The 27877-nt window shown below is 41.2% G+C and overlaps 1 protein-coding gene across 1 annotated transcript; it reads right to left on the reverse strand.

Moving 5' to 3' along the window:
- Positions 1-2169: 2169 nt before the first annotated feature.
- On the reverse strand, positions 2170-20845 carry IL20RA (interleukin 20 receptor subunit alpha). The gene is made up of 6 exons (XM_049901860.1): positions 20754-20845; positions 11923-12101; positions 9457-9632; positions 8590-8734; positions 4940-5079; positions 2170-3011 (listed from the first exon to the last, which is right to left on the reverse strand). The coding sequence occupies exons 1-6, from the start codon at positions 20828-20830 to the stop codon at positions 2214-2216; spliced, it is 1515 nt and encodes a 504-aa protein (XP_049757817.1). The 5' UTR covers positions 20831-20845; the 3' UTR covers positions 2170-2213.
- Positions 20846-27877: the final 7032 nt, after the last annotated feature.

Here is a 27877-nt window from a genome sequence, read left to right on the forward strand (position 1 = left end):
AATGAGGCAGGATTAGAGGCAGTTATGTTAATGAGGCAAGACTCAATCTACAGGATTAGGTTGCATCTTGAGTCAATCCCTTGAGATATAAAAAAGAGAATTGAGCAGAGAGAGGTGGGACTTCATTACCACCAAGTAAGAGCCAGGAGGGGAGGATGTCCTTTGGACTTGGGGTCCCTGTGCTGAGAAGCTCGTAGACCAGGGAAAGATTGATAGGCTGACGACAAAGGCCTTCCCCCAGAGCCAACAGAGACAGAAGGCCTCACCTTGGAAATGGCACACTGAATTTAGACTTCTAGTCTTCTCATCTGTGAGAGAATAAATTTCTGTTTGTTAAAGCCATCCACTTGTGGTATTCCTGTTATATAGTAGCACTAGATAAACTGAGACAAACCCTAAGGAGGTTGTTATCTCTGTTTAACAGATATAGCACATGATCTAGCAGTTGATGATGACGATGACGATGACGATGACTGTCTTAACCCAAGTTTGCTGCTACAAGAGAAATATCATGAGTGGATGGCTTCAACAAAGCGAAGTTTATTCTCTTACAGTCCAGTAGGCTAGAGTCCGAATTCAGGGTGCTAGCTCTGTGGGCTCTGGAGGAAGGTCCTTGTCATCAGTCTTTCCTTGGTCTGGGAGCATCTCGGCGCAGGAACCTTAGGTTTAAAGGACGTGCTTTGCTCTCAGCGCTGCTTTCTTGGTGGTATGAGGTCCCCACACTCTGCTAGCTTCCCTTTCCTTTTATCTCTTGAGAGAGAAAAGTGGTGCAGGCCACACCCTGGGGAAACTCCCTTTATATTGGATCAGAGATGTGACCTGGTAAGGGTGTTACAATTCCACCCTAATCCTCTTTAACATAAAATTACAATCACAAAACGGAGGACAACCACAGACTATTGGGAATCATGGCCTAACCAAGTTAATACACACATTTTTTGGGGGACATAATTCAATCCATGACAATGACAAATACTTATACAGCACTCAGTATAAGCTAGGCACCATTCAAAATGCTTTATAGATTCTCTGAATCCTCATACGACCCTAAGGAGGTTGTTATCCCTAGTTTGCAGATAAGGACACTGAAGGACATAGTAGCTGCTAAGTAAATATTTGGTGACTGAAATAAACGAACTATCATCAATCATTTAATTTTCTTTTTGCCCTTAATAACTCATTCTTTCCTAGTCCTGAACTTCTTTTATAGTTAGTGTTATGAATTTGCTCTTCAAAACTGGCAGAATCATTACTACAAAGATTGAGAAGAACAGAACACTCTGATTAATATAATTATACTCTAAATCAAACCATTAGAACAGAAACTGTTTGGATTTGTGGACAATCTCAATGACCATGACTCCAGAGTCCATTTCCCTACCAGAGTTGTCTGCCTCTACCAAAAACATAAATAAGGAAATACAAATACCACCTGTTTTCCTGTAGGAACATCAATGGATTATGAGTTCATGATTAAAACAAATATAAATTATGACAAACCATAGGAAATTGCTGTTTCTGAAGATCAAAAATGGTCAAATATCAACAATTTCATATGGCTCGACCTAACAGATTCGGCCACATTTTAATGCCGTGTGACTACAGGATTTAATTTTTAAGCTAAGGGTGAATAAAAGATGGCTGCAGTTGCTGGAATTTACCCAGGAAGGTGGGGAGTATATGAATATAATCATGTCTGTTAACCCACGTTTGCCAAAGCTGCTACACAAGGTAAAAAAAAAAAAAAAATTAACCAAACCAGTTGCTGCCGAGTCTATTCCGACTCATGGCAACCCCATGAGTAGAACTGCACTTCACAGGGTTTTTTCAAAGGCTGATTTTTCAGAGTGAGATTGCCAGGCCTTTCTTCTGATATACATGGTAAATGCCCAGAAAATAACTGTAGAAGTGTGCTTGCTAGAAAATAATAAACAAGGAGGCTATAGTAAACCCATCTTGGATTAATTTTGCATCCAACTGGACCAACCTTTATTGAATGCAATGAGTTAGCCACCTTCACTGTAAGAGACCCATATGCGTGAACCAGCCACATATATGAGGCAGAGCAAAACAGAGCGAACAAATAAGTAATTCTCACTGACACTAGAAAATCTGAGTAAGCATCCTTTATGCCAAGTTCTTTGTTGTTCTGCAACTCATTTGCACTCATGTGCTCTGTGACAGTAAGGGTCTGGCAGAGGGAAGTTTTGGCATCAGTCTTCCATTTGTACGTATAATCCCCAATCCTCCATAAATTGCGTGAGATAGCTTTCATTTTCTTCCAGTCGCTTGTCTGGAGCCTGCTTCTCATGCAGCCTGGACAAAAGGCCCTCCTCCGTGAGCCCACCACACTCAGAATGCTCACATTTCTCAGACTCATGTTCAAAGTCAGATAATGGAGGCATACACAGCCTGCCAGTCTGAGGGTCCCAGTCCACCAGTGTTGTCAATGGCTCTTCCTCTGGCCCCTCCTCAGTGTCTGTGGGCTGCTGCATTGGGTGGTCTAAGTCTTTGAGCTGGGGAACACATGGATACAATAATGTCTGTTGGACCAAGTTTGCCAAAGGGGCCTCTTGCTCAAATAATTTTCCTTGTATGCACATGTCCTCCTGCAAGTTAAGCTCTTGGTCTTCAGGCCCCACAGAAAAGTCAGCAATTCTTACATTATATTCATATTCTATGACCGTTTCATCTGTGGCTCTTGTTCTGCTGAGTGACTCATGTTGGGTGACAGAAGTACCATTTGTGTTTTCCCCCAAGTCACAGAAAATTTCCATGAAATGTGAAGCATACCCTAAGTGTTTCACCTCGTCTTCTGCCTGATGAGGCTCCTGGTCCTTGCTGGGCTCAGTATCGTTAAGGTCAGATACATCACTGCTTTTTTCCATTGAACTTACATCCTTATGAGAAATTTTAGAATCATCCAGAATATTGAGGGTGATAAGGTTAATCACATTTTTTTCAGCAGGTACAAAGAATCTTCTGTCAAATTCATTTTCATAGATCAAAATCTATAGAGAGAGAAGAGAATGCTTTTCACCTTTTCACTTTACAGAGACATTAAAAACAGCAGCTAAGTAGAATTTATACTGTCACCAGCTAAAGATCTACACTGACCAATTCATGCAAGTGAAAGTTATGCTTGGACTAATACAGAAAACCTCACTCACCAGGAGGCAAGAAACGCAAGACACACAAAATACGTAAGTGAAAAGTGGTTCACTGGGTGAGTATTTATCCAGCTGAGGACCAGGGTTGACCACCGCCCCTCTTCTCACTGGCCGAGTGAGTGCAGGCAAGTCACTTAATTTTCCTGAGCTTTAGTTTTATTCTTCTGTAAAAAGCAGAATCTATGCCATGTGAGAAGTGGCAAAGACCAAGTGAGACAGTTTGTGAAATTGCTTGGTTATTTACAGTTTACCATGTACCCATTGTGGTTACCTGGGCTCCCAGCCCTTTTCTGAGCAGTGGTTACTGTGGACATGTAATGAGGGTGGGCACAAACACGGTGTGTAAAACAGGGACATCAGCACAGCAGTACAGATGGTTTTACTTATTCCCCCCTACATCATTCTAAACACTCCGTAATTAGGCCTGAAAGGGAAATTCACCTGCCAGGTCATGGCAGACAAGAAACTCTAAAAAAAACATGTCAGGGGAAACATGGAAGGTGTCTATTACCCAAGAGGGTGTCAAAGGTACCTATTATCCAAGAGTATCAATTATGAGTTATGTTACAATCCTGTCTACTCTACAACGTAATTCCATTTAACATTACAAAATAAGACCTTCGGCCTCATTCTTTTATAAAATTTTTAGTTTCAGAAAGGCACATGTGGGCAATGCTCCTGTGGATTTTCCTCCCAGGAATTTCCCCCTGTGCCATTCAGAAGCTAACACTGAAATCCAAACGCAGGCAGAAAAATAGAAAAACTGAACTAACAGGTACAAAGCTATATGTTGTGTACACATGAACACATATTGTAATAATCTCCCAAAGAACTAATTTTTATTATTAAAGTGTGCTCAGTCCTAAACCCTTCAGTAGATGGTTGGGAAGCACTGGCTTTATCCTTTTTTGCATCTTCTTGCGGCCCCATATTCGTTACGTGTTTCCATTCCTTGTCTTTCATCTCCAGCCCGACATCCCACTCTCTTCTTTCAGAGTCTTGTCATCTCTCCCCTGGACAACTGCTGCAGTCTCCTAATGGTTTTTCTTGTTTCTAGTCTTATTCTCCTTAAAAATATCCTGGCCCTGTTATCCACTTGCATCTAAAACACAATACTATGACACTCTCAGCATAAAATCCTACGGTGATTTTTCCTTGCCAACAGAATGAAGCCCAAGTTCCTTAGAATAAGGCCCAGTCCTCCCTTTACCTGGCCCTAGCCCCACCTCTCCAATCTCATTCCACAGCTCCTACTCAGGGACCTCATGGCTCAACAACATGATGTGGTTTCTTACCTACCTCACACTCTTTCATTCCTGCTGTTTCTCCTGCCTGCAGTTAAGTGCCCTAACTCTTACTTTTCCTGATTAAGTCCTGGGATGAACTTCTCTTGATTGCCCATATGGGATTTCAGGGTTCTCCCCTACAGACCCAGAATCCTCAGTGCATGATTCCATCTTAGCTGTTCACATAGTATGAAGTCACATCTAGACTTGATCATTTAGAAGGACAGGGATCATCACTTAATTCATCTCAGTACCCCCAGGACCTAGAATAATCCAATCATTTGATATAAATTCTTGGTCAAAGCTAAGGAACCGTTATCTCTGATTATGTGAGTGAGCTAATCCAGAGCAGAAAGTGTTTTTTCACTCATCATCAATTTAACTGTACATTCAGATGGAACTGCATCTGTTCTAGAAGCTCCCTCTATGTCCTCCTGAAGGTGTGTTGTTATAATAATGACTCCTGCCACACCAAGCACTCACCAAATTTTGTGGGTGTTTCTCTTTGCCAACATGGATGTATCTGTACATGGAGTAGCCCATCACAGAAAAAATAAACATGGTAACAGATATGGGCAAAACATAGCAGAAGATGATTTTAACCTTCAACGCCAACGTCTGATCTGTAAAAAAGAAACGTGTGGGATCACCTTTTGGATGAGTTCCTATGCAAATTAAGAACCATTCTCACACTAGATGGCCGGATTTTCTAGGTAGAGTTGGAGGTTGGTAGGTGTGTAGGGGGGTGGCTGGGCCAGGGTGCACTGAGGATGGCAGTAACTCCCACCCAGGTCCTGCTCATGATGAGTAAGAGCCCATACACAAATGAAAAGGTCCAGTGGATAGTCTGATGAAAACCAGCCCAGGCCCACCGTTGATCAGATTACGGTTGATGGCGATAGCTCATCATGGTTAACTTATATCTGCTATAAGCTCCTGTGCCAGACTGGGCAGTAGACAAAAAAGCGGCTTTGACATAAATGACAAGAGTCCTAAGGTATTCTTCACACACTAATAAAATCAGCAACAGTGTATGGGAGCAGCTTAATCCATGCCAACATCGAAAGCTCTTGATGCCTGGGCCCCAGAGAAAGCAGCTAAAGGGTTCAAGACTGGAGGCAGAAGTGTCATGGAAGGTGAGGACAGTCAACAATAGCTGGTGGGAAAAGTCTAGGTATGAGATCCTACCTCAGGCTCTTCTATCCTGAACAATTTCTGAAGGGTACGCACAATGGTGCCCTGCGGGTGTTGCTGGTGAACTTAGGCCACAACTCAGTTCACTCTTAACACAATCACTGTCCTGGCCCTGAGCTTGCTGTAGTTACAAAGAGCCATGACAGCAAGGGCTGATGCCACCTAGTGTACATAAGCACATGTTGGCTGCAATACGCCTAATAAAACTGTATCTGTATTTTAAGGTTTGGGGGACTGTGGAAAGCAGACACACTTTTCAAAGAGTAGTCCTAAAAGAGGCAATACTGATGACAAAAAATGCAGGCCCTCCTCACTGTCTTGAAAGGTATTTCAAGTGGTCTAACAGCTGGGGCATCAAGGGAAAGGGCTAAACCAGACACATGATGCCCGGTTATTTTTGTTACCTTTCCTAGCCTAGTGAGAAAGGCAGCTGCATCTGCTTACTGGGGAATATTTAATTTAAACTGCACTTTAGTTCTGCCAACTGCTTAAATGCTTTCTACTGGAGGTTCATTCCTACCATCTGGCCACTGACCAAGCTGAGAGTATACAAAGCACTTTTCCAAAAACAAAAATGATCTCTTCAGTGTGCTTTGTTTTTGCCTTTTGCTTGTTTGTCATTTTCTTTTTATTTGACATATGGTAGAGAATCCTTGGAAACCCTGGTGGTGCAGTGGTTAGGTGCTACGGCTGCTAACTAAAGGGTTGGAAGTTCGAATCCACCAGGTGCACCTTGGAAACTCTATGGGGCAGTTCTACTCTGTCCTAGAGGGTTGCTATGAGTCAGAATCGACGGCACTAGGTTTGGTTTTTTGGTTTTGGTAGAGAATCCTTAATTTTAAAGGAAAATATAGGACTGTCATGGATTGTATTGTGTCCCCCCAAAATTTGTGTTGTAAATCCTAAGCCCTACCCCTGTGGTTGTAATCCCATTTGAGAATGAGTTTTCTTTGTTATGTTAAGAAGCCATATCATATCAGTGTAGGGTGGGTTTTAAGCCAATCACGTTTGAGATACAGAAAGAGCAGATGAGGACAGAAGAGCAAGCAAGATGGGGGAAGACAGATGCCATGCCACAGGACAATCACCAAGGAGCCAGGGAATGGAAGCTGAAGAGACAAGGACCTTCCTCCAGCGCCAACAGAGAGACAAAGGCTTCCCCTACAGCCAGTGCCCTGAATTCAGACTTCTAGCCTTCTAAACGATGAGATAATAAATTTCTGTTTGTTACAGCCACCAGAGATGGATTACCCACTAAGTAAAGTACTGCACGGGCTTACTTGTGCTTACTTTTTAATCCGTAGTGCACGGTTTCACCACATCTGTGAACCCATTAGAAATTGTGTACTACGGATTAGTAAGTAAACACAAGTAAGCCCGTGTGTACCTTGCTTACTGGTTAATCTGCTCCTGAAAGCCACCTACTTGTGGTATTTCTATTACAGCAGCACTGGATAACTAAGACAGAGATTCAAAAAATAAGACTTTTCACTTTACATAAACCCAAAAACCCATTGCTGTCGAGTCAATTCTGACTCACAGCGACCGTTTAGGACAGAGTAGAAACTGCCCCATAGAGTTTCCAAGAAGTACCTGGTGGATTTGAACTGCTGACCTTTCGGTTAGCAGCTGTAGCTCTTAACCACTACGCCACCAGAGTTTCCTCACCTTATGTATGTGAACGCAAAATTCCCTTGCCATTCTTTGGGATGGTTTCATCTTAAAATGTGGGAGTGGTGTGGGATGAGGAAAGCGAGGGTATACCTCCATTCCTATCCCACAGTCCGTGATGTGGACTGAGGCCCGGGGTTAACGGTTATGAGCATTTGTCTCTAGACCAGCATGTTTGGAAGAGAGAAACAGAAGGGTAATGGGTCAAGAGCCACTCGATGAAATCAATCTTTATGATTTATTTTCCTTTCAGGTCTCAGGTTTTGCATTGAGGTTCCTTTTACCCTGGGGGAAGAAAAGATTAAACAAATGCCATACTCTCAGCCCTATGTCTCCTAAGAGGAATAAGAGTATCTTCAGCCACAGTTCTCCCTGGCAACCAAGCTCTGGAAAAGTGAGAAAGGGACAAATAAAAGGAGAGAGGAACAGCTGTAAGCGTAAGGAACAAATTACTGACTTGCTGGTCCCAGACCCCGACCCAGCCAGTCAGTGGTATCTAAATACAACTTGCAGTGCTTGTAATTGCATTCCAGAGGAGAGCAAAAGATTCTGTTCATAAGTGTCTTTAAGGTAATGCTTGGTTTCTAGCAATAAAATGGTCTGATGTTCTTGAAGGCCACAAGAATTTCTGCTGGCTGGAATGATTATGATTTTAAAGAAGAAAAAGGATGTGTCTAGAAGTTCTTAACTGTTATTTCCTGAGGCAGGAAGCTGTGAAATGGTGGGAGGCTTGTTGGTGGGAGACTCCAGAGCTGGGACTCAGAGTTCCGTGTGTGTGTGTGTGTGGGTGTGTGTGTGGGTGTGTGTGTGTGTGACTGAAAGAGAGGCAGACAGACAGACACAGAGAGAAAACTCCTTCACATTCCCTAAGGAGTCCCTGAGCGGCACAAAGGGTTAAGCACTTCTCCTAACTGAAAGGTTGGCAGTTCGAATCTACCTGGAGGTGTCTTGAAACAAAGGCCTGGTGATCTGTTTCCAAAAGGTCACAACCTTGAAAACTCTACAGAACACAGTTCTACTGTGTAACATATGGGGTTGATATGAGTCAGAATTCACTTGAGGGCAATTGGGTTTTTTTGGTTTAACATTCCCCAGGCTCAATAGCAGAGTCACAGCTACTCAAAGCATTTCTGGTGATGACGGCTGTTTCTGCCTTTGCCTCAACCTACTTCTTTCAGATATGGATTTGTCAAACCTTGTCCAGACTGCCATACTTCTTTCTAGTTTTATCAGATTTCATCAGACCAGCTCACATTTTTAAAACTTACCTTTCAAAGTACTGATACAGAGCTCCTCCGAAGGCGGAGTGAGGCGAGGAGGCCCGGGGACAAGGGACTCCACGAGGATGCAGTACAGAGTGTCTGGCTCCAGCCAGGGAAGCACCAAGGAGTGGCTGGTCACACACTGTGACCACTAGGTCAGGGAATTGCAAACAGCAGTTAGAGCCCATGACTTCAGGTACCACCCCAAACAAACAACTCTAGAAGGAAACCCAAGACTAACACATGATTAGATCACTTACTATAACTTCAACGTTCTTTTCAGGAACACCTTTAAAATACCCTTTTCCTTTAGCTCAGTAAAGTATGGCCCAGAACTGAATGGAAACAACTCTGAAACCTGCGAGAGCCAGAACTGGACAGGGCTGTCTTCTTTTTTAGGTCTCACAAGTTTTCCACCTCTGGCAGCGTGCGATCTTACCACTTTCACTCGTTTTAATGGAAAATATTTGAGTTTTCCTTCCCTGACAGGTTTCCACCTTATGCAGGTTCCGGCTTTCACAGGTTTAACTATAATAACATATCGATGAATGTTCTTATTGAACTCTGACCTCTCTTTTGCTAACATTTATTTTTTTCCTTCTTGGAAAGTGACCAACAGATGTTATGCTAGGAAAAACCCTTCATCGAAGAGAAGAAGGTCATCGCACCACACTCCAACAGCAACATCACACTGTGCTAACAGAGTTTCTATAAAGACAATCTGAAGGCAGTTCTTCACATTTTCTGCACATTAGTTTCAACTCTATCTTGTACCACATCTTCCCAGATTCACGTGCAGAGAATCAAAGCATCAGGGTTGCTTGTTCCAGCATAAACTACAAAAAGTGATGCCCCATTCAGCTTCAGGCTTACCGTTCTGTTTGATTTGGTATTGTGCACAGACACGTTATACTGCAAAGTGGGGTATATTTGTTGCATGGAAACAGAACCTTCTTCTGGATTTCTCTTCCACTTCTCTGGAGCCATCAGAACTACTGAAATGGACTTCTCATCACTAGTCAAAGCAACTGCTGGTGGGCCAATTTGTGCTTCAAAACACAGACAAAAAACAAAAAAACAAGCCTGTTGCTCTCAAGCCAATTCCAACTCATAAAGACACTGTAGGACAGAGTAGAACTACCCCATAGGGTTTCCGAGGAGTGCCTGGTGGATTCAAACCTCCGACCTTTTGGTTAGCAACTGTGCCTCCCAGGGCGCCTTCTGCTTAAGGGCGGGGGAGGGGGAGAGGAGGTTAATAGTATGTTTTTATGTTCAGATGTAAAAATCACCTTAGATAAAACCAAAATATAATCCTACTGGGACCAAAGTCCTAAAACCTACCCTCTTACAAGAGATGCCTCAGACTGCTTGAGGGTAGACCAGGTTATGCCAAATCTTGAAACAATCATTTCATAACACCCCAACACTCAGGATGTTAAAACAGCAAATTGAAGTGTTATATTTACTGACTTCCTAATCACACAGATGAATAGTACTTGATAGTGATACAGTGAAAGATCTTCGTAACACTCCTGTGACTTGAAAAGTTGGTGGTAAGTAACACTGATATGATTAAAAAAAAAAAAAAATCATATTAGTGTTACTTACCACCAACTTTTCAAGTCACAGGAGTGTTACGAAGATCTTATATGATTTTACAGGTATAAAAATCAGACATGGAGAAATAAAGACCCAATAAAGACCTATGGAGAAGTGTTTGGAATGATCCAGAACGGAAGTCAGGGAACTTTTACCATAAAGGGCCAGACAGTAAACATTTTAGGCTTTGCAGGTCATCTGATCTCTACCACAACTACTCAACTCTGTTTTCAGTACAGAAGCAGCCACAGAAAATATGTAAACGATGAGCATGGCTGTGTTCCAATAAAACTTTATTTGTGGACACTAAGAATTGAATTTCATCGAATTTTCATGTGTCACAAAATATTCTTCTTCTTTTGATTTTTTAGTGGAGATGAAGTTAATGTACCATAAAATTAACCATTTTAAAGTGAACGATTCAGCGGCATTTAGTATATTCACAGTGTTATACAACCACGACTTTTATCTAATTCCAAAATATTTTCATCACCCCATAAGGCCACCTCATACCCATTAAGCAGTTATTCCCCATTTCCCTCATGCCCTGGTAACCACCAATCTGCCTTCCGTCTCTATGGAGTTACCTACTCTGGATATTTTGTATAAATGAAACCACATAACGTGAGCTAGCTTCTTTCAGGAGGCATAATATTTTAGAGGTTCATCCACACTGTAGCCTGTGACAGTACTTCATGCCTTTTTATGGGTGAATACTACTCCATTGTACATGTATAACACAATTTGTTTATCCATTGATGTGTGTGTGTGTGTATTATACATTTAAAAATATAAAATTCTTTCTTAGCGTTTGGGCCACAGAAAAACAGGAGGAGGAAGAGGGAGGGCTGGATTTGGCCTCAAGATTGTTGTCTGCCCAGTTATTTGCTGACCTCTGATCTAAAAGGGCATCAGGGAAAGTCTCCAGGACTCCAGAAGGGCCTATGAAGTTCATTATGATGGTCCTGAATAATAGGTCTTCCATGGCTGAGTCAGCCACAGATCAAGGGATGGCAAAATTAGAACAGCAAACACCAGGAAAATGCTGCCTTAATTCTAGAAATTGCATCGTTACACTACCATGTTTACAAAAAGAAGAGACTTAGTTTGAGGACTGGGGCAATCTTTAATTAGTCTTGTGGACATATATCAATAGTTTATAAACCCACAATATTAAAACAATCTGTTAGTTGCTCCTCAAATTACACAGCTCCACCGAATAGTAAGACAAAATCCAAATCTGATATTATGGGCATCTAACATCAATTTTGATGTGTCTTGCATACTTTGGACGTGTTGTCAGGAGTCTCAATCCCTGGAGAAGGACATCAAGCTTGGCAGGGTACAGGGTCAGCAGAAAAGAGGAAGACCCTCAATGAGGTAGACTGACACACTGGCTGCAACAATGGGCTCAAGCGTAACGATTGTAAGGATGGCGCAGGACTGGGCAGTGTTCTGTTCTTTTGTGCACAGGGTCGCTACGAGTCAGAACTGACTGGACAGCACCTAACAACAACATCAATTTTGGAACTGGGAGAGATCTTAGAGATCATTTAGGTAAATCTTTCATTCTAAAAATGAGACTGAGACCTAGCGAGGTGAGGCGCCTTGGCCTGGCCACTCAGCCAGCCGGTGCAGAATGGAGCCCAGCGTAGTTCTTTGTCTCCTGGATGAGATGGTCGAGAGACTGGGACTGTTAAACCAGGAGGCCATATTTTCTTGATATGAACATATACTTACTTTCTAAATATGGGTAGAACCGTCCAGTTTCTGCCCATTTGGAACAATCTGTTTCCCACATGGCCTTCACGCGGGCATAATACTGGTGTTCGTAGTTCGAGGTTTCAGCTGAGAGATCACAGTACGTCCTACTGATATTCCTGCACTCAGATTTATCTAGCCATTTCTTTTGTCCATATCTGCTAAGAAGGAAACTGTGAATTAATGAGATGTCTCCTGTGATTTACAATTAAATAAAAAAAAAAAACCAGTCATTACATAAAACTGAATGGAAGTTAAGACCTGCTCTTCAGAAAACAAAAGTGCCTGTCATTGAGATAAAAAAAAAATCTGTTTCTGCTGCTGGCAATTTTTTTCATTAGCTGTCAGGAACATGAGTCAGAGTTTCTGTAATCACCTTTCTTTTCTGTGAATTATAATGTGCATAGTACATTTTGAAAGCATCTATTCTATTTCTGTAAAGATTTTACATATTGTGGGATTAATTCTTCTGGAAATTATTACTTTTTTAGTCCATCACATATATTAAGGTCAGTTTGATGGGTTGTTTTAAGAAAAGCTAATCTTCCCCCGCCCCCCCCCCCCACCCCCCGGCCCGGGAAAAACTTACTTTGGGATTCATACAAAATTTTAAAATCTACTAGGCATCAAGAAGAGTTCTGGGGGAAAATTCACTGGGTTGCAGTATACACCAAAATCTACATTTTCAATAATTAGAGTGCTGCTGATGATGAAGCTATTGACTAGGTTGTTCATATCTATTATTCCATTCCTTTGTTAAAAACACAACAGCCATAGCAAATAGGGAGGGGGGAATATTTTAGCCCTTTTCACATGAAGAGTCTGACATATAGCTTAAGTGGCGTGTAATGAAACAGTCAAAGAGACACAGTCAGAATACAGAGTTTGTACAACAGAGAATTTGAGAACTTTATCTGAATGCAGGCTATTAGATGCTTTTATTTTGACTAATATTTCAGTGATTAATTGCTCCACTATCCTATGCCAGTACAAATCTTTCTGTCTATTGAAGTTTGTAAGAAGTTTTAATCAGGTTAGGGAATTTTCTCCATGGCTTTCAGCCTAGGCTTCTCCTAGGCCAGAGACTTATGTAAGAAATATCCAAAGGCTCCGGCAAATAACTAATTCAGCCCAACATGAAGGGAATTGAGTTTTGTTAAATAATAACAACAGCAGCAGCAACAGCACCTCCCATTTACTGAGTGACTACTACTTGTCTGGTGCTTTAAATTCAGTAATAATTCACAACAAGCCCAAGGAGTTGGGTACTACTATTATTCCCACTATCCGTATCAGGGCCATGCAGAGAGTAAGTGGTGGAGTCTTTCATTCCAAAGCCCATGTTCTGTCACGGTATGTACTGCCTCCTTAATCAAACGGATAACATAAGAGAAGGAACTAGTCTATCAGACCACCATCTAAACATAATGACAGCTGATCAGATAGAAAACACAATGCATGTGAACAATGCAGCTAGTTTGTGCAGAGTACAAACTGGTTCTTGACCAAGAAGGATTAATTCAACAAGCATTTCTTGAGCACTACAACATGGCCATCATTCCACTTGGCTCTGCAGACACAGAGCACACACAACAGCCACAGAGCTCAGTTAAACAGAGAAGATGGAGAACCATATATTTGCGGTAAAATGTGATGAGGGTTAAACCAAACCAAACCAAACCAAACCAAACCCAGTGCCGTCGAGTTGATTCCAACTCATAGCGACCCTATAGGACAGAGTAGAACTGTCCCATAGAGTTTCCAAGGAGCGACTGGCGGATTCGAACTGCCGATGCTTTGGTTAGCAGCTGTAGCACTTAACCACTACTCCACCGGCGTTTCAGGCTAGGGGAAATACTAGGTGAATGCAGATGACATGGACTCTTAAGGCCGCGCCAGGCAAAGGCCTTCAAAAAACAGTGGGGTTTAAGCTGAGAACATGAAGGATGAAAGTCTTAAGAATTAAACAAGAAAAGGAAGTAGTGTTTCAGAAAGAAGGAACAGCTTGGGTGAAGGACAGACACTTTGAAAAAACAGAGTTTTGGTGTGGCTGGACTGTGGAAGTGGGGCACGGCAGCAGGAGTCTGAAGTGGTAGGCAGAGGCAGAAGGAGGGCCATGCTAGGAGGTATGAAGCATATTAAAGGGATTTTAGCAGGGGTGTTGGGGGACAAGATCACAGACATGTTTTAGACAGCCAACACCTGTGGTAGTGTGGAGACTGTAACGGATAGAGATGAGGAATGGCAGCCTGGGGCACAGCGGAGAGGATACTGCAGTGGTCCAGGTGGAAGACAGAGGTGTCTTGGACAAGGATGGTGGCAGTGGAACTAATAAGGATAGGACAAAAATAAGAAATATTAGGAGACAGAACTTGGTAACTGAGCACACGTAAGAGATTGGGAGTCCCCGGGTAGTACAAATGGCTGATGCGCTTGGCTACTAATTGAAAGGTTAGTGGTTAGGGTCCATCCAGAGGCAGAAGGAAGGGAGGCCTGGCGATCTGCTTCTGAAAAATCAGCCATTGAAAACCCTGTGGAGCACAGTTCTACTCTGACACACGTGGGGTCACCATGAGTTGGAACAGGCTCGATGGGAGATTATGAAAATGAAGATGTTAACAATGACGCCTGTTTGTCTGGGCAGATAGGTGGAAGAGTGATACATTTACCAACATAAGAATACTGAAGAAGAGTGGGTTTGGGGAGTGGGGGTGGTGACTGGAGGAGGGAAGAATGAGTTCAGCTTTTGATATGTTGAGCTTGAGTTATGTAGGAAATATCCAAATTAATTTGTCCAGCAGGTAGTGACACCCAGGAGAGGTGTGAGTGGGAGGCAGAGGTTTTAGAGTCAATGGCTTAAAACTGCTCATTAAATGCATAGGCGTGAATGAAGTTATCCATGGAAAGAAAGCAAAGCTTAGGATAAAACTTCAGAAGCATCAAGATTTAAAGGTTGGTGTGTAATGGACTGAACTGTGTCCCCACAAATGTATGTGTCAACTTGGTTAGGCCATGTGTGGTTGTCCTCCATTTTGTGATTTTCCTACGTGTTATAAATCATAATCTCTGCCTGTGGTTAAAAAGGATTAGGGTGGAATGTAACACTCTTGCTCAGGTCACATCCCTGATGCAATGTAAAGGGAGTTTCCCTGAGGTGTGGCCTGCATCACCTTTTATCTTACAAGAGATAAGAGGGAAGTAAGCAGAGAGTTGGGGATCCCATTCCACCAAGAAATCAGCACCGGGAGCACAGTGCATCTTTTGGACCCAGGGTCCCTGCACCTGAGAAACTCAGGGGAAGATTGAGTACAAGGACCTTCCCCTAGAGTCGACAGAGAGAGAAAGCCTTACCCTGGAGCCAACGCCCTGAATTTGGACTTTAAGCCTACTTCACTGTGAGGAAATAAATTTCTCTTTTTTAAAGCTATCCACTGGTGGTATTTCTGTTACAGCAGCACTAGATGACCAAGACAGCTGGGTACACAGCAGACTTAGAAATAGCAGCTAAAGAGGAAAAAGAGGTGTCACAAATGTTAAGTAACAGCATATCTTGTGAAGGAAGAAATGCCAACTTTGTCAAGAATTGCCAAAGCTTAGGGATGCCTTCCCTTTTCAGAATACGGCAACAGATTTCTATAGTAGACCCTGAAAGTAAATATCTCCCATTTCGTTAGGTACCATACCTGCCAAAACATTAGAAATATAGTTAGAACTTGTTGGCCAGACTTTTCCATTTAAGTCATCACCATTGCCCAGGAGCTTTCAAACTTTTCTGACTGTGATCCACAGACAGAAATACATTTTACATTGTGATAAAGCTCATAAAATATACATATACCTAACATACTATAACAAAAGTTTTACAGTCCACAAACTTTATTACACGCCATGCACTCAGTTAATTTCCATTCTACTCCACACCATTCCATTAAAAATAATGCTGGTTTTGTCCCTTGAAATTGATCTCATGACTCATTGATGGGTCTTGATTTATGGTTTGAAAAATGTTGCCATAGCTTATCTGATCTTCCCTCCTCAAACTTCTTCACTCTGGGAGGGGCAGGGCAGCTTCCCATGGCAGATGCTGATGAAGGAAAATATGCTCTTTATTGCATTCAGTAAAAAACGCTTAGAAAGTCTGACAAGCTGATAGACCTAAGTCATTTAACAAGCATTATGCATGGCAAAAAGTCATGTGGTGTCCTCAGTGATCTCTGACTATTTTCTAGTAATAATAGGAAACATTTACCAGGTGCCTATTATATGCTGGGATAGGTGCCTTGGGCTGACATACTTTATCTCGTTTGATTATCATTAACAACTCTAAGAGGTAGGTACCATTATTTTCATCCCATTTTACAGATGTGGAAACTGAGGCTCAGTGAGATTAAGGGATCCACTCAAGTTCACATGTCTAGTAAAAGGCATATCTGGGATTTGAACCAGGGTTCCCCGATATCAAACCCTGTGCTCTAAGTGCTACTCTATTATTTTCTGCATTAAGTTCATTTGCAGATATCATTTAAACGTTTGTTAAAATTCTGTCTTTTACTTGAAAATACGCTTCACTTAAAAGTATAAAAATATAGTATGTAACAGTCTGGCTCTGAACCCGGGGACTGTCTGACTACAAACCTGAGCTGGGGCCCTCTGGCAGTGAAATCTGCCTCCCTGTGTTCCCACACAGCGTCCACATGTACGGACACGAAGAATGCCTACATGGCAAGCTTCTTTTTAAACATCCCTTTTTAAAAAGTTGCACAATTTAAATTATCTACTCTCACAGAGCAGTTCTAACTAGGTCTATGTGTTTTTTTACTCTTTCTGAATCACATAAACATATGAAGGACAGAGCAAGCTCTTTGCTCCACCTAATGGAAGAGGAGGTGAGGACATAATTGTGAGCTATTTCCACTGCAGTGATATCTTTTTTCCTACAACAGTCTCCTGAGAAACGCTGTGGAAACGAGAGTGACCTCTTATCTAAAGTGGTCACTGTGAATAGCAGCTGAAGCCTTTCACTGGGTTTAGTAGTCAGAATTCTTTTTTTTCCCCAAAGTAAAAAATTACTTTATTGTTTTTATAAACATGGCACATGTTTTTTCATTCAAACAATCAAAACGTTCAGAAAAATACAGTCAAGAGAGAAAAAAATCACTCTGAAACCCATCACCCTAAAACATTTGGTATTCATGATACTGGACATCTTGACATGCTTACATGTAGAGGGATGATCAGACAGCTGAAAAGATGGAGAAAAATGAGATTATAATACAGATGTGGTTTTAATGAAAGTATTAGACTTTACTTGATTTAAACTTTTTAAAAAAACTGAAGTGAAAAAAAGTTTAATTAAAAAAAAAGAAGTTGAAATTAAAGAAATTTCTGAAGTTCAGACATCTTGTCACCACAAGAGGTATCAGTTCTTAAATGATCTTTTAAATTAGGAAAACAGTTTATGAAAAATATTGAGTTTAGTTATTAAAACAATGAAACAGTCCCATTTTAGAGGACATCTAATAGTCTCTTGTTATGAAAACTAACACACTTCTATTTTCCCCCCACTTTCTGATTTTGTTAGATATACTACTGTTTAAATTCAAACATTTACATGGAGCTCTATAGCCATCTCCCATGTGTTTGTCAGTTTGTCATACTGTGGGGGCTTGCGTGTTGCTGTGATGCTGGAAGCTATGCCACTGGTATTCAGGTAGAGGGTCAGCGGAAAAGAGGAAGACCCTCAGCGAGATGGACTGACACAGTGGCTGCAACAATGGGCTCAAGCATAACTATTTTAAGAATGGTGCAGGACCAAGCAGTGTTTCGTTCTGTGGTACACAGGTCGCTATGAGTCGGAACTGACTCGATGGCACCTAACAACAACTATAGCCACAATTTGCATCACTGGTTAGTCTCAGTTCAGCATTTAGATGGATTCAAAGGATGTTACTAGTCATTCTGCCACAATTTTGTCAGTACTAAATTCTTCACTCGTGGTCGTCTTCACCTCAACAGCTAGATATCATTTTTAACCAGTAGCCTACCCCCCAAGGTTTCAAGGGAGTGACATTCCCTGAGTTCCCACCTGCTTGAAAATACATCCCTTGAATTTGATGAGTCTAAGGTCACACTTGTTTTTCCCTCATAAGTTGTTTTATCACTCTCTTCTATTATTGAGTGTTGCCAGACAGAAATCCCTCTCCTTCCCTACTTTTCCTCACTTGTATTCTGCTTTAGCTAGAAGGCCATGAAATTATTTCATTTTCTTAAAGTTCAATAACTTCACCAGGATATAGATTTCTACCGTTTTTATTAAAAATTTCTGGGCAAAGCATGCATTTATGATGTGCAACTTCAGATATCATTAACTGCTTAATCATTACTAAGTGTATGATCTTGAGTAAGGGCTTAAATGTTCTCTCAAGAGTAAAATAAGGATAAACCTGTTGCTGTCGAGTTGATCCTGACTCATAGCGACCCTGTAGGACAGAGCAGAACCACTCCATACGGTTTCCAAGGAGTCGCTGCTAGATTTGAACTGCTGACTTTTGGTTAGCAGCTGTAGCTCACCATAGCTCTTAACCCCTCTGCCACCAGGGTGCCAAAATAGGGATAAAAATAGTAATTATCCCATAGGGTTGTTGGGACAATTGAGATAATCTATGTAAAGTATTTAAAACAGTGCCCAGCATACAATAGACACGCAATAAATGTAAACTAGTTTTTTATTATTATCATCACTGAAAAGTTTTCTTCTGTTATATTTTAAAATGTCTTTTTCTGTTCCATTTGTTTTTCCTAATCTATAATCCTTGTTTAGAATAATTTTTATCTTTGTCTACCATGTCTCTGGTTATGTTTTCAATCAGGTTTACTCTATTTTTTGGTATCTTATAATAGATTTTTCATCTCTAGATAATATTTTTTCCTAAGCTCTGCCCACTTGCTTTTAAAACAGTGTCTTTCCTGTCATTTCAGAATCTCTTTGAGCCTTACTTTTAGAGAGATAGTCTTGTTTATGGACTCTATAACTGTCATGAATTGAACTGTGTCCCCCCAACATATCTGTCAGCTTGGTTAGATCATGATTCCCTTGTATGATTGTCTACCATTTTACCTTCTGATGAGATTTCCCTATGTGTTGTAAATCCTATCACTATGACGTAGTAAGATGGATTAGTGGCAGTTATGCTGATGAGGTCTCCAAGATTAGATAGTGTCTTAAGCCAATCTCTTTTGAGATATAAAAGAGAGAAGTGAGCAGAGAGTGGGGACCTCATACCACCAAGGAAGCAGTGCCAGAAGCAGAGCGTGTCCTTTGGACCTGAAGTTCCTGCACTGAGATGCTCCCATACCAAGGAAGACTGATGACAAGGACCTTCCTCCAGAGCCGACAGAGAGAGAAAGCCTTCCCCGGCACCCTGAATTTGGACTTCTAGCCTGCTGGACTGTGAGAGAATAAATTCTCTTTGTTAAAGCCATCCACTTGTGGTATTTCTGTTACAGCAGCACTAGATGACTAAGACAATAACTATGAAAAATTATTTGTCTAGATTCTTCTATTTCCATGGACAAGTTTTCAGGAACTTTTAGGTGTGACATTTTTGCCTCTTTTCCTCTTTCAGTAATTATAGATAGGTACCATGCTGGTTTCTTTGAGATTATTACTCTTTGAATAGGGCCAGTTGTTTGTTCAATATTAGTCAAACGAGTATAGGAGTAAAAAAAAAAAAAAAAAAATTAGGAGTAGGGGTCAGGTAATTTTTTTTTTTTTGCTCTCCACAGTTTTCATTTGTGTTTTTGTAAAAAGCCCCTCACCAAATCGGCCATTCTCTTCGCCTGGAAGCTTGCCTGCCTTTGGGTTTTGACCTGTAGGAGACTGATGTGGTTCATAACACAAGCATCAGGGCACAGGCTTTCTGGATTGCCTCCCAGTCATCGTCACCTCCTTTCTCTCACTCCAGGCTTCTCCCTGGGCTGTGACTATGCATCTATAATGGATATGTTATTTGATCCTGATTTCTCTTTCGCTCCCCCTTCTCTGACATTCTGCGGCACCAAACTGGGGTTCCATTTCAATTCTTAGTGGCAGAAATCCTTAAATTTCCACATCCTTAGATTGTTGGATATGCTTTCCTTTACTTGTAAAGTAAGTATTTACTTACTCCTACTGTTGAAGTTCTATACCAAACCAAACTCGTTGCTGTCAAGTCGATTCCAACTCATAGCTACCCTACAGGACAGAGTAGTAGTGCCCCATAGAGTTTCCAAAGAGTGCCTGGTAGATTGAAACTGCCTTTTGGTTAGCAGCTGTGGCTTTTAATCACTATGCCACCAGGGTTTCCACTGAAGTTCTAGAAGGTATATATTTGCTTTCATCTTCTGTGGTTGTTCTCCTTCAGCTCCCACGGTATTTGGCACATGTGTTTCATAGTTTGTGGTTTGGGGTGGTGGCCCTTTCCTTCATTTCTTTGAAGACAGACATTGTCTATCTGCTTTGCATTCTTTCTTGCTTGCAATGAGTTTTGAGAGAAAGATGAAAAGTAAAAATGCCCGTTTGCTGCTATCTTTAAAAGGAGCAGCTAGCTGCACAGAAATCTGCATTCAGTTTCACTAAGTCTAAGAATGTCTGCAATTCCAGTAGGCTTAGAGGTTTTAGAGATGATGTGTTTTCTTGTTTGCTCATTCATAGCACAATGTTTTATATCAGACACTTATTTAATACCATAGATGGTTTATCTTCGCACAAGTAACAGGAGTTGCAGTCTTGTGTTTATACATTAGCCGAAGGAAAAAGAACCAAAACTTACATGAAATACTGCACAGTATAAATAACTCCAACTGCTGTCAGGCCCTCTGGTGGATTCCACTGTAGGACGTTCTTCATATTTATGGACGAGAAAGTGATATTTTCAGGTTTAGGCAAGCCACCAGAGACACAAGGAACTGAAAAAGGAGTAGAAAGGAATTTACGTCTTAGTTGAAGAAAAGGAAAATATAACCCCTGTGGTAGCCAGTCTCCAGACATGGACCCCAATGAACCATGCTTTCTGGTATTCACACCCTTGTATATTCCCTCCCACACTGAACCTGAACTGACCCTGTGACTCGCTTCAACCAACAGAATGTGGCAGAAATGGCACTGGGACTTAGCTTTAAAAAGGTCTGGTAGCCTCTACTTTTGCTCTTTTGGAAGCCCTGAGCTGCCATGTAAGAAACTGGGCTATTTTGCTGGAAAGATGACACAGACAGGCCAAGTGGAGGAGAGGCTTAGCTGTCCCAGTGTCCCAACCGGGCCCAGCCTTCCAACCAAGAAGCCAGAATGAAGTCATTGTAATATTCCAGCCCTATATGTCAAAAAAAAAAAAAAAATTTTTTTTTTTAATATGTCAGTGACTGGAGCTGCTTGAGAGACCCTGAGTGCGACCAGCAGAAGAACCAACCAGCTGAGCCCCAGTCAACCCCAGACTTGAGAGAAATAATGGAACAACTGTTTTACACCACTGAGTTTTGGGGTAGTTTGTTATGCATCAATAGATAACAGAAACAACCCCTTCATGAGATAAACAAAGTTTAAAATAAATGCCCCTGAAAGACCAGAGTTTTGGAGGTTGAAGTTGGCTTCAGTAAAGTGTATAAAAGAAGCGAGAATTAGAAAGGAAACTTAAATAAACTGATATGTTCATATAACTGCACTCTAAGAAAAGCTGTGTCCCAGGGGATTAATTTGTAGAAATCCTCTGTAGAGAAATGATAAAGAATTGGAGAAACCTACCAAAAAATTAGAAAAGGACAAAAAGAAAGTAAGAGGATACTTTATATATATATATATATATATATAGGATGATCCATTTATTACTAAAATAAAAAAAATTCAATGGTAACGTGTAAGAATTGAAATATTAATTTAAAACATTTAAAAGATCACAAAATACTGAGTAATAAGCAATCAGATTTTATGAAGAACTTATACCATAAATATGCATATTCTAGTCAATGAACTTGGAAAATATTGCCAAATCAAACTCAGAAAACAAAACTTAGCTAAGTCACTGAAGACTGGTGCAATCTTAGCTAAAGTTCAGTAATTCCTGTGCAAATTAGAGGAGCCCTGGTTAAGAGCTCAGCTGCTAACTAACAGACCGGCAGTTTGAATTCACCAGCCACTTCTTGAAAACTCTATGGGCCAGTTCTACTCTTTGGTTTTTAATGTCAGAGAAAGGACTTAGCTTTATGCTTGGGGTAACCCTTGGCTAAAACTAGCTCTACGAAATGTATTCTAATTCCACAAGCCAAATGAAAAGAAAGAAAAATTCTTTAGAATTAAACTTTGTAAATATGATCCTGACTCTAGGTCGAAATCACCTCTTTAATATGTGGTAGAGTAACCAAAACACAGGTGGTGGAGTATGTGTTTGTGTGTACGTGCTATACTTGTAGTGACTCCTACTTTTAACCTTGACCTTTTTTTTTTTAAGAAGAAAGTTAAATACTTAAAAGAGAAGCACTATTAACTGATCGTGAGTATGTGTGTGGTGGGAGTGGGGAGGATCTCAAAAGAACATAGCCTGGCCAATGTCTTTCTTTGATTTCTATTCTTACTCTTTGAGATCACTGTTTATCAACTGGTATTGGGTTTTTCTGGAGATTACATTCAGTGAATAATTACCAGTGATTCAATACTGCTCTTCAGTATCACTAGCTTCTAAGTTTTAATAAGATTTTTAAAAGTAAAACAGAGAACATGGGGAGGCAACACCATGGAATACAGTAATTTCCAATTTTTCAAGGGTAAGGAACAATTTAACATCAAAAAATTCCAAGGATCTTTCCAGATCTAAAATGTTACATTTCTAAATTTTTAGAGACACCAAAATGTGAAGAGTGGTTAGCATATTTTAAGAATTAACCTTAAAAGACTGCTCATTATAGTATCTGATGGAAGGCATTACCAAAACCTGGCTCTACAGAACTAACCCTAAGAACTAGAGTATTCTGACTTGTACCAACACGAAATGCAAGTTATCTTAGATATTATAGTCCAGGAATATTTTGTCAGTGTTCACTCTATACAAATCTTTATCTCTACAACATTTGTTCCTACTTCACTTTAAAAAAAAAAAACATTTTTTATTGTGCTTTAAGTTTACAAGTCAGTCTCTCATATAAAAATTTATATACACCTTGTTATATACTCCTAATTGCTCTCCCCCTAATGAGACAGTCTGTTCCTTTCCTCCACTCTCTCTTTTTGTGTCCATTCTGCCAGCTTCTAACCCTCTCTGCCCTCTCATCTCTCCTCCAGATAGGAGGTGCCAACATAGTCTCAAGTGTCTACTTGATCCAAGAAGCTCATTCTTCACCAGCATCTTTTTCTATCTCATTGTCCAGTCCAATCCCTGTCCGAAGAGTTGGCTTTGGGAATGGTTCCTATCCTGGGCTAACGAAGGTCTGGGGGCCATGACCTCCAGGGTCCTTCTTGTCTCAGTCAGACCATTAAGTCTGGTCTTTTTCAAGAATTTGGGGTCTGCATCCCACTGCTCTCTTGCTCCCTCAGGGGTTCTCTGTTGTGTTCCCTGTCAGGGCAGTCATTGGTTGGAGCCAGGCACCATCTAGTTCTTCTGGTCTCAGGCTGATGTAGTCTCTGGTTTATGTGGCCCTTTCTGTCTCTTGGGCTCATAATTACCTTGTGTCCTTGGTGTTCTTCATTCTCCTTTGCTCCAGGTGGGTTCAGACCAATTGATGCACCTTAAATGGCCGCTAGCTAGCGTTTAAGACCCCAGACGCCACTCTTCAAAGTGTGATGCAGAATGTTTTCTTAATAAATTTTATTATGCCAATTAACTTAGATGTCCCCTGAAACCTACCTGACTTTTAATATAAGTAAACATTTGACAGAACTCTTGAGATGGCTAAAACATACCCAGAAAGTTTTAAGAAGTAATGTGGAATAAAAGAAAATGATAGCTCATTTTTACTTCTTTGTTGTTGTTGCTGTCATGAGGAAACAAAGCAAATTTGCTTTTCCTAACTGAACTATTCTCTGGAATGTGCTGTCAATCTTTAATGTTCATTGATTTGACAGACATTTTGGTTAATGCTTTGTAATTGTTTAAATGGTCCTCCAGAAATGTTATGCAAATTACCAAAACTTTACCAAATTCTGGCAATATAATAGCTTAAATAAAGGGAATTAATAATGTGACAGTGTTGAAAAGCAAAGATGTCACTGTAAGGACTAAGGTGGGCCAACCCATGGTGTTTTCAATCACCTCATATGCATGCAAAAGCTGGACAATGAATAAGGAAGACTGAAGAAGAATTGATGCCTTTGAATTGTGGTGTTGGCAAAGAATATTGAATATACAACGGACTGCCACAAGAATGAACAAATCTGTCTTGGAAGAAGTACAACCAGAATCCTCCTTAGAAGCAAGGATGGTGAGGCTACATCTCATATACTTCGAACATGGTATCAGAAGGGGTCAGTCCCTGAAGAAGGACATCATGCTTGGTAAAACAGAGGGTCAGTGAAAATACAGGAAGACCCTCAACAAGATGGAATTAAAGTACAGCTCTGATTTTCTGATACAACACAGATTTCATATCCCAAATCGTACAGCCATTGGATTGGTGCATGTAGTTTTATGCCCTGGGAGTGCTGGGTCAGCACAACTTTGGTTTGGCACCCATGATTTTTCATAGCCTTCTCCAGCCTCTCCTTCTGCAATTGTGCCAAATGTACCCTGTTCATCAGCCACATGAAATTACCTGCAATAGTCTAACTTGCTCTACTCTTTTATGCCTTTACAATTTTGGTCCCCTCTGCCTACAATAAAATTTGGGACTAAAACACTCCTTGTACCACTACATGCACATCCATCGAATGAATACTGGCTTGTATTTTAATGACATGATTACACTGTTACATCCAGTAAGGTATGGATGGCCACTAATAAAGGGACTGAATATTCCTCATGGTGGTCACCTGGGTAGATGACTGGTCCTTTGAGAGAAAGTGAAACTCAGAACGCCTTGGGAAGGGATAGGAACTCCGGGTCCATCTGAACTTCCCTGACTAGGACCTGGACTTTGGGAAATGGAGGGATGCTTGAGGGTATGCCCAAGTGGTAGGTATTAGACTGTCTCTGCCTTAATGGGGCTGCATGGAAGTTGGCCAGGAGGTGTCCACTTAAAGAACTTGAGAGTAATGATGGGTTGCCTATATCACGTAAGCCACATCATTTAGATTTGTGACCCTTCTCAGTGTTTATTTTCCTTAGCCTTTGGGAAAGTCTTCTAACCCAGCTTCACGTGCACTATAGCACCATCAGCAGACAACCTTGTGCCTATTCTTGGGTCCCCTCGGTAGTAACAGAATAGATAAATGACTTTAAAACCGGTAAATCTACGATCATTTCAATAGTACAGTTTTATAAAATGTGGCTGCTACATTGGTCCCAAGCGTTACCTTGCTTACAGGTCTCTAGGCATAGTTAAACGGAATGTGACCTTTTCCTAACAGTGCAACACTAGTACTAGGGATGTTTCAGTATGTTGCAGTTTTAATTACATGCCTGACAGTAAAAGGTATTTCCATTTCATTATACTCTGGGAAAAAAGCCTATGCATAAATTAATGCCTGATGATCCCCAATAAAAAGTGGTGAGGTTCTCAGAGTGACACCACGAAGAGCTGGGTAATCAGTCTCTGTGGCTCTCTCTTTTGTGGCTAGGGCATTCCAACTTTCCCCCTACTGACAGTATGTCCATCAGCCAGAGAGGAAACGACTGGACTGCATGAAACTGAACAGTCAAAGGCACCCACTGTTATTTATTTTTTGTTTTACATGAAGGTTTACAGAGCAAATAAGTTTCTCACTAAATAATTAATACACATTGTTTTGTGACATTGGTTGCCAACCCCATGACGTGTCAACACGCTCCCCTTCTCGACGTTGTATTCGCCATTAATAGCTTTCCTGTCCCTCTTGCCTTCTTGTCCTTGTCCCTGGGCTGAGGTGCCCATTTAGTCTCGTTTTGTTTTCTGGGCCTGTCAAATCTTTGGCTGAAGGGTGAACCTCAGGAGTGACTTCAGTATTAAGTTAAAAGGGTGTCTGGGGGCCATACACTCGTGGTTTCTCCAGCTCTGTTAGACCAGTAAGTCTGCTCTTTTTTGGTGAGTTTTGTTCCACAATTTTGTCAGCTCTGTCCAGGACCCTCTATTGTGATCCTTGTCAGAGCAGTCAGTGGTGGTAGCTGGACACCATCTAGTTGTGCTGGACTCAGTCTTGTGGAGGCTGTGGCAGTTGTGGTCCATTAGTTCTTTGGACTAATTTTTCCCTTCTATCTTTGGTTTTCTTCATTCTAACTTTCTCCAGACAAGGTGGGATCAGTGGAATATCTTAGATGGCCACTCATAAGCTTTTAAGACCCTAGATGCTACTCATGAAAGTAGGAGGTAGAACATTTTCTTTATAAACTGTTATGCCAATTTAGCTAGATATCCCCCAAGATCATGGTCCTCAGGCCTCAGTCCAGTAATTCAGTCCCTCAGGGAGTCTGGATGTATCTATGAAGTTTCCCTTTCCTTGAAAGGTGCCTACTTCTGGGGACTTCCCCTTTAGGACCATTTAACTCTCTCAGGCTCATAACAAACTAGGGGAACCTTAGCACTGAGGAAGCCCTGCCCAACCCTGCTGAGAGAAAGTCCCAGATCCCCCAGCCCACTCTGTCCCTGTGTCTTAGGTAAAACCAGTGAAGCATATATATATATGAGAGAGAGAGAATCTTATCTCAAGGAAATGGCTCATGCAGTTGTACATGCAGTTGCAGGGGCTGGCAAGGCCCAACTCCACTGGTCAAGTGTCAGGCTGGAGGCTTCTCCTGACTCATGTAGTTGCAGGGGCTGCGAACACAAGATTGACAGGTCTGATGGCAGGCTGCTGGCTCACAGGCTGTGGAGGCTGATGGCAAGACCGGTAGGTAAGACGGCAGGCTGCTGGCTCAATTCCCAAGAACTGGAGATCAGATGACGATGTGTCAGATGTAGGATCCTGAGCAAGTGAGCTTTGCCAGAAAGTCCATATATATATTGGATGCAGGCCACACCCCTGAGGAAACTCCCGTTACAACTGATTGGCTGATCACATCAGATCACATTATGGAGAATGACTACTTCATTACATAACTGCCAAACTATATCATTATGTAACTACCAAACCACTGAGAATCATGGCCCAGTCAAGTTGACACACAACCTTAACCATCACACCTTCTAAAGCTGGAGCAGAGTGAAGGAATCTCTAGACTCTGTGCTGTTTGATACAGGGTACCATGTTTTATAATGATTTTTGTTTCCCCAGTGCTGGGAAAATAAATGTTTCTGAACTGAACTGACCAAAAACTCATGAGGCTGACATAAATCATGGGACCAGAGAAGAATCCAGATTCACAAAAGCATCTGAATTATGGCGGAATGGCCTGAACCAGCCAATCTTTAAGGCTTGAAATCACCTTGGCAAGCTTACATCATACACAGGGTTTTAGCACAGTCAGACGACACTCAACAAATGCTTTTTAAGGAAAGACTATAGTAGCACATAGCAAGTAGCTGCTACACATGGCAAGTATTTTTTGAAACAGAATACTTTAACATGCTTATAAGAAAAAAAAAAAATTCCAACACCTGAGTGAGTTTTCTCCTGTGAGGAGTGAAGTTAAAAAGAGTAGAGTTGAATGAAGTACAAAAAGCACCAGAGGGTGATCAACCCATTCCAGGAAGCAAAAATTTTAAATAACTACATCCTAACCACCAAAAAGAGCAAAACTGTATGGCTTCCTTCAAATTTGTTATCTTAAATATTGTTGTAACTTCATGATGCTAAAGGAAAGATGTATTTTCTTCTGTCTCGAGTTATGAACTATTTCTCTTG

This window comes from Elephas maximus, chromosome 1 (assembly GCF_024166365.1).
Source record: "Elephas maximus indicus isolate mEleMax1 chromosome 1, mEleMax1 primary haplotype, whole genome shotgun sequence".
NCBI classification, from domain to species: domain Eukaryota; kingdom Metazoa; phylum Chordata; class Mammalia; order Proboscidea; family Elephantidae; genus Elephas; species Elephas maximus.

What these genes read in the sequence shown, in the direction of transcription:
- IL20RA (XM_049901860.1), bottom strand. Translation starts at nt 20,830, where the DNA reads ATGAAGAACGTCCTACAGTGGAATCCACCAGAGGGCCTGACAGCAGTT. An exon ending in TATACTGTGCAGTATTTCAT is followed by an intron (nt 12,102 to 20,753) that starts GTAAGTTTTGGT and finishes CCTTCTTAGCAG; the next exon opens with ATATGGACAAAAGAAATGGC. An exon ending in ATACCAAATCAAACAGAACG is followed by an intron (nt 8,735 to 9,456) that starts GTAAGCCTGAAG and finishes TCCCTGACCTAG; the next exon opens with TGGTCACAGTGTGTGACCAG.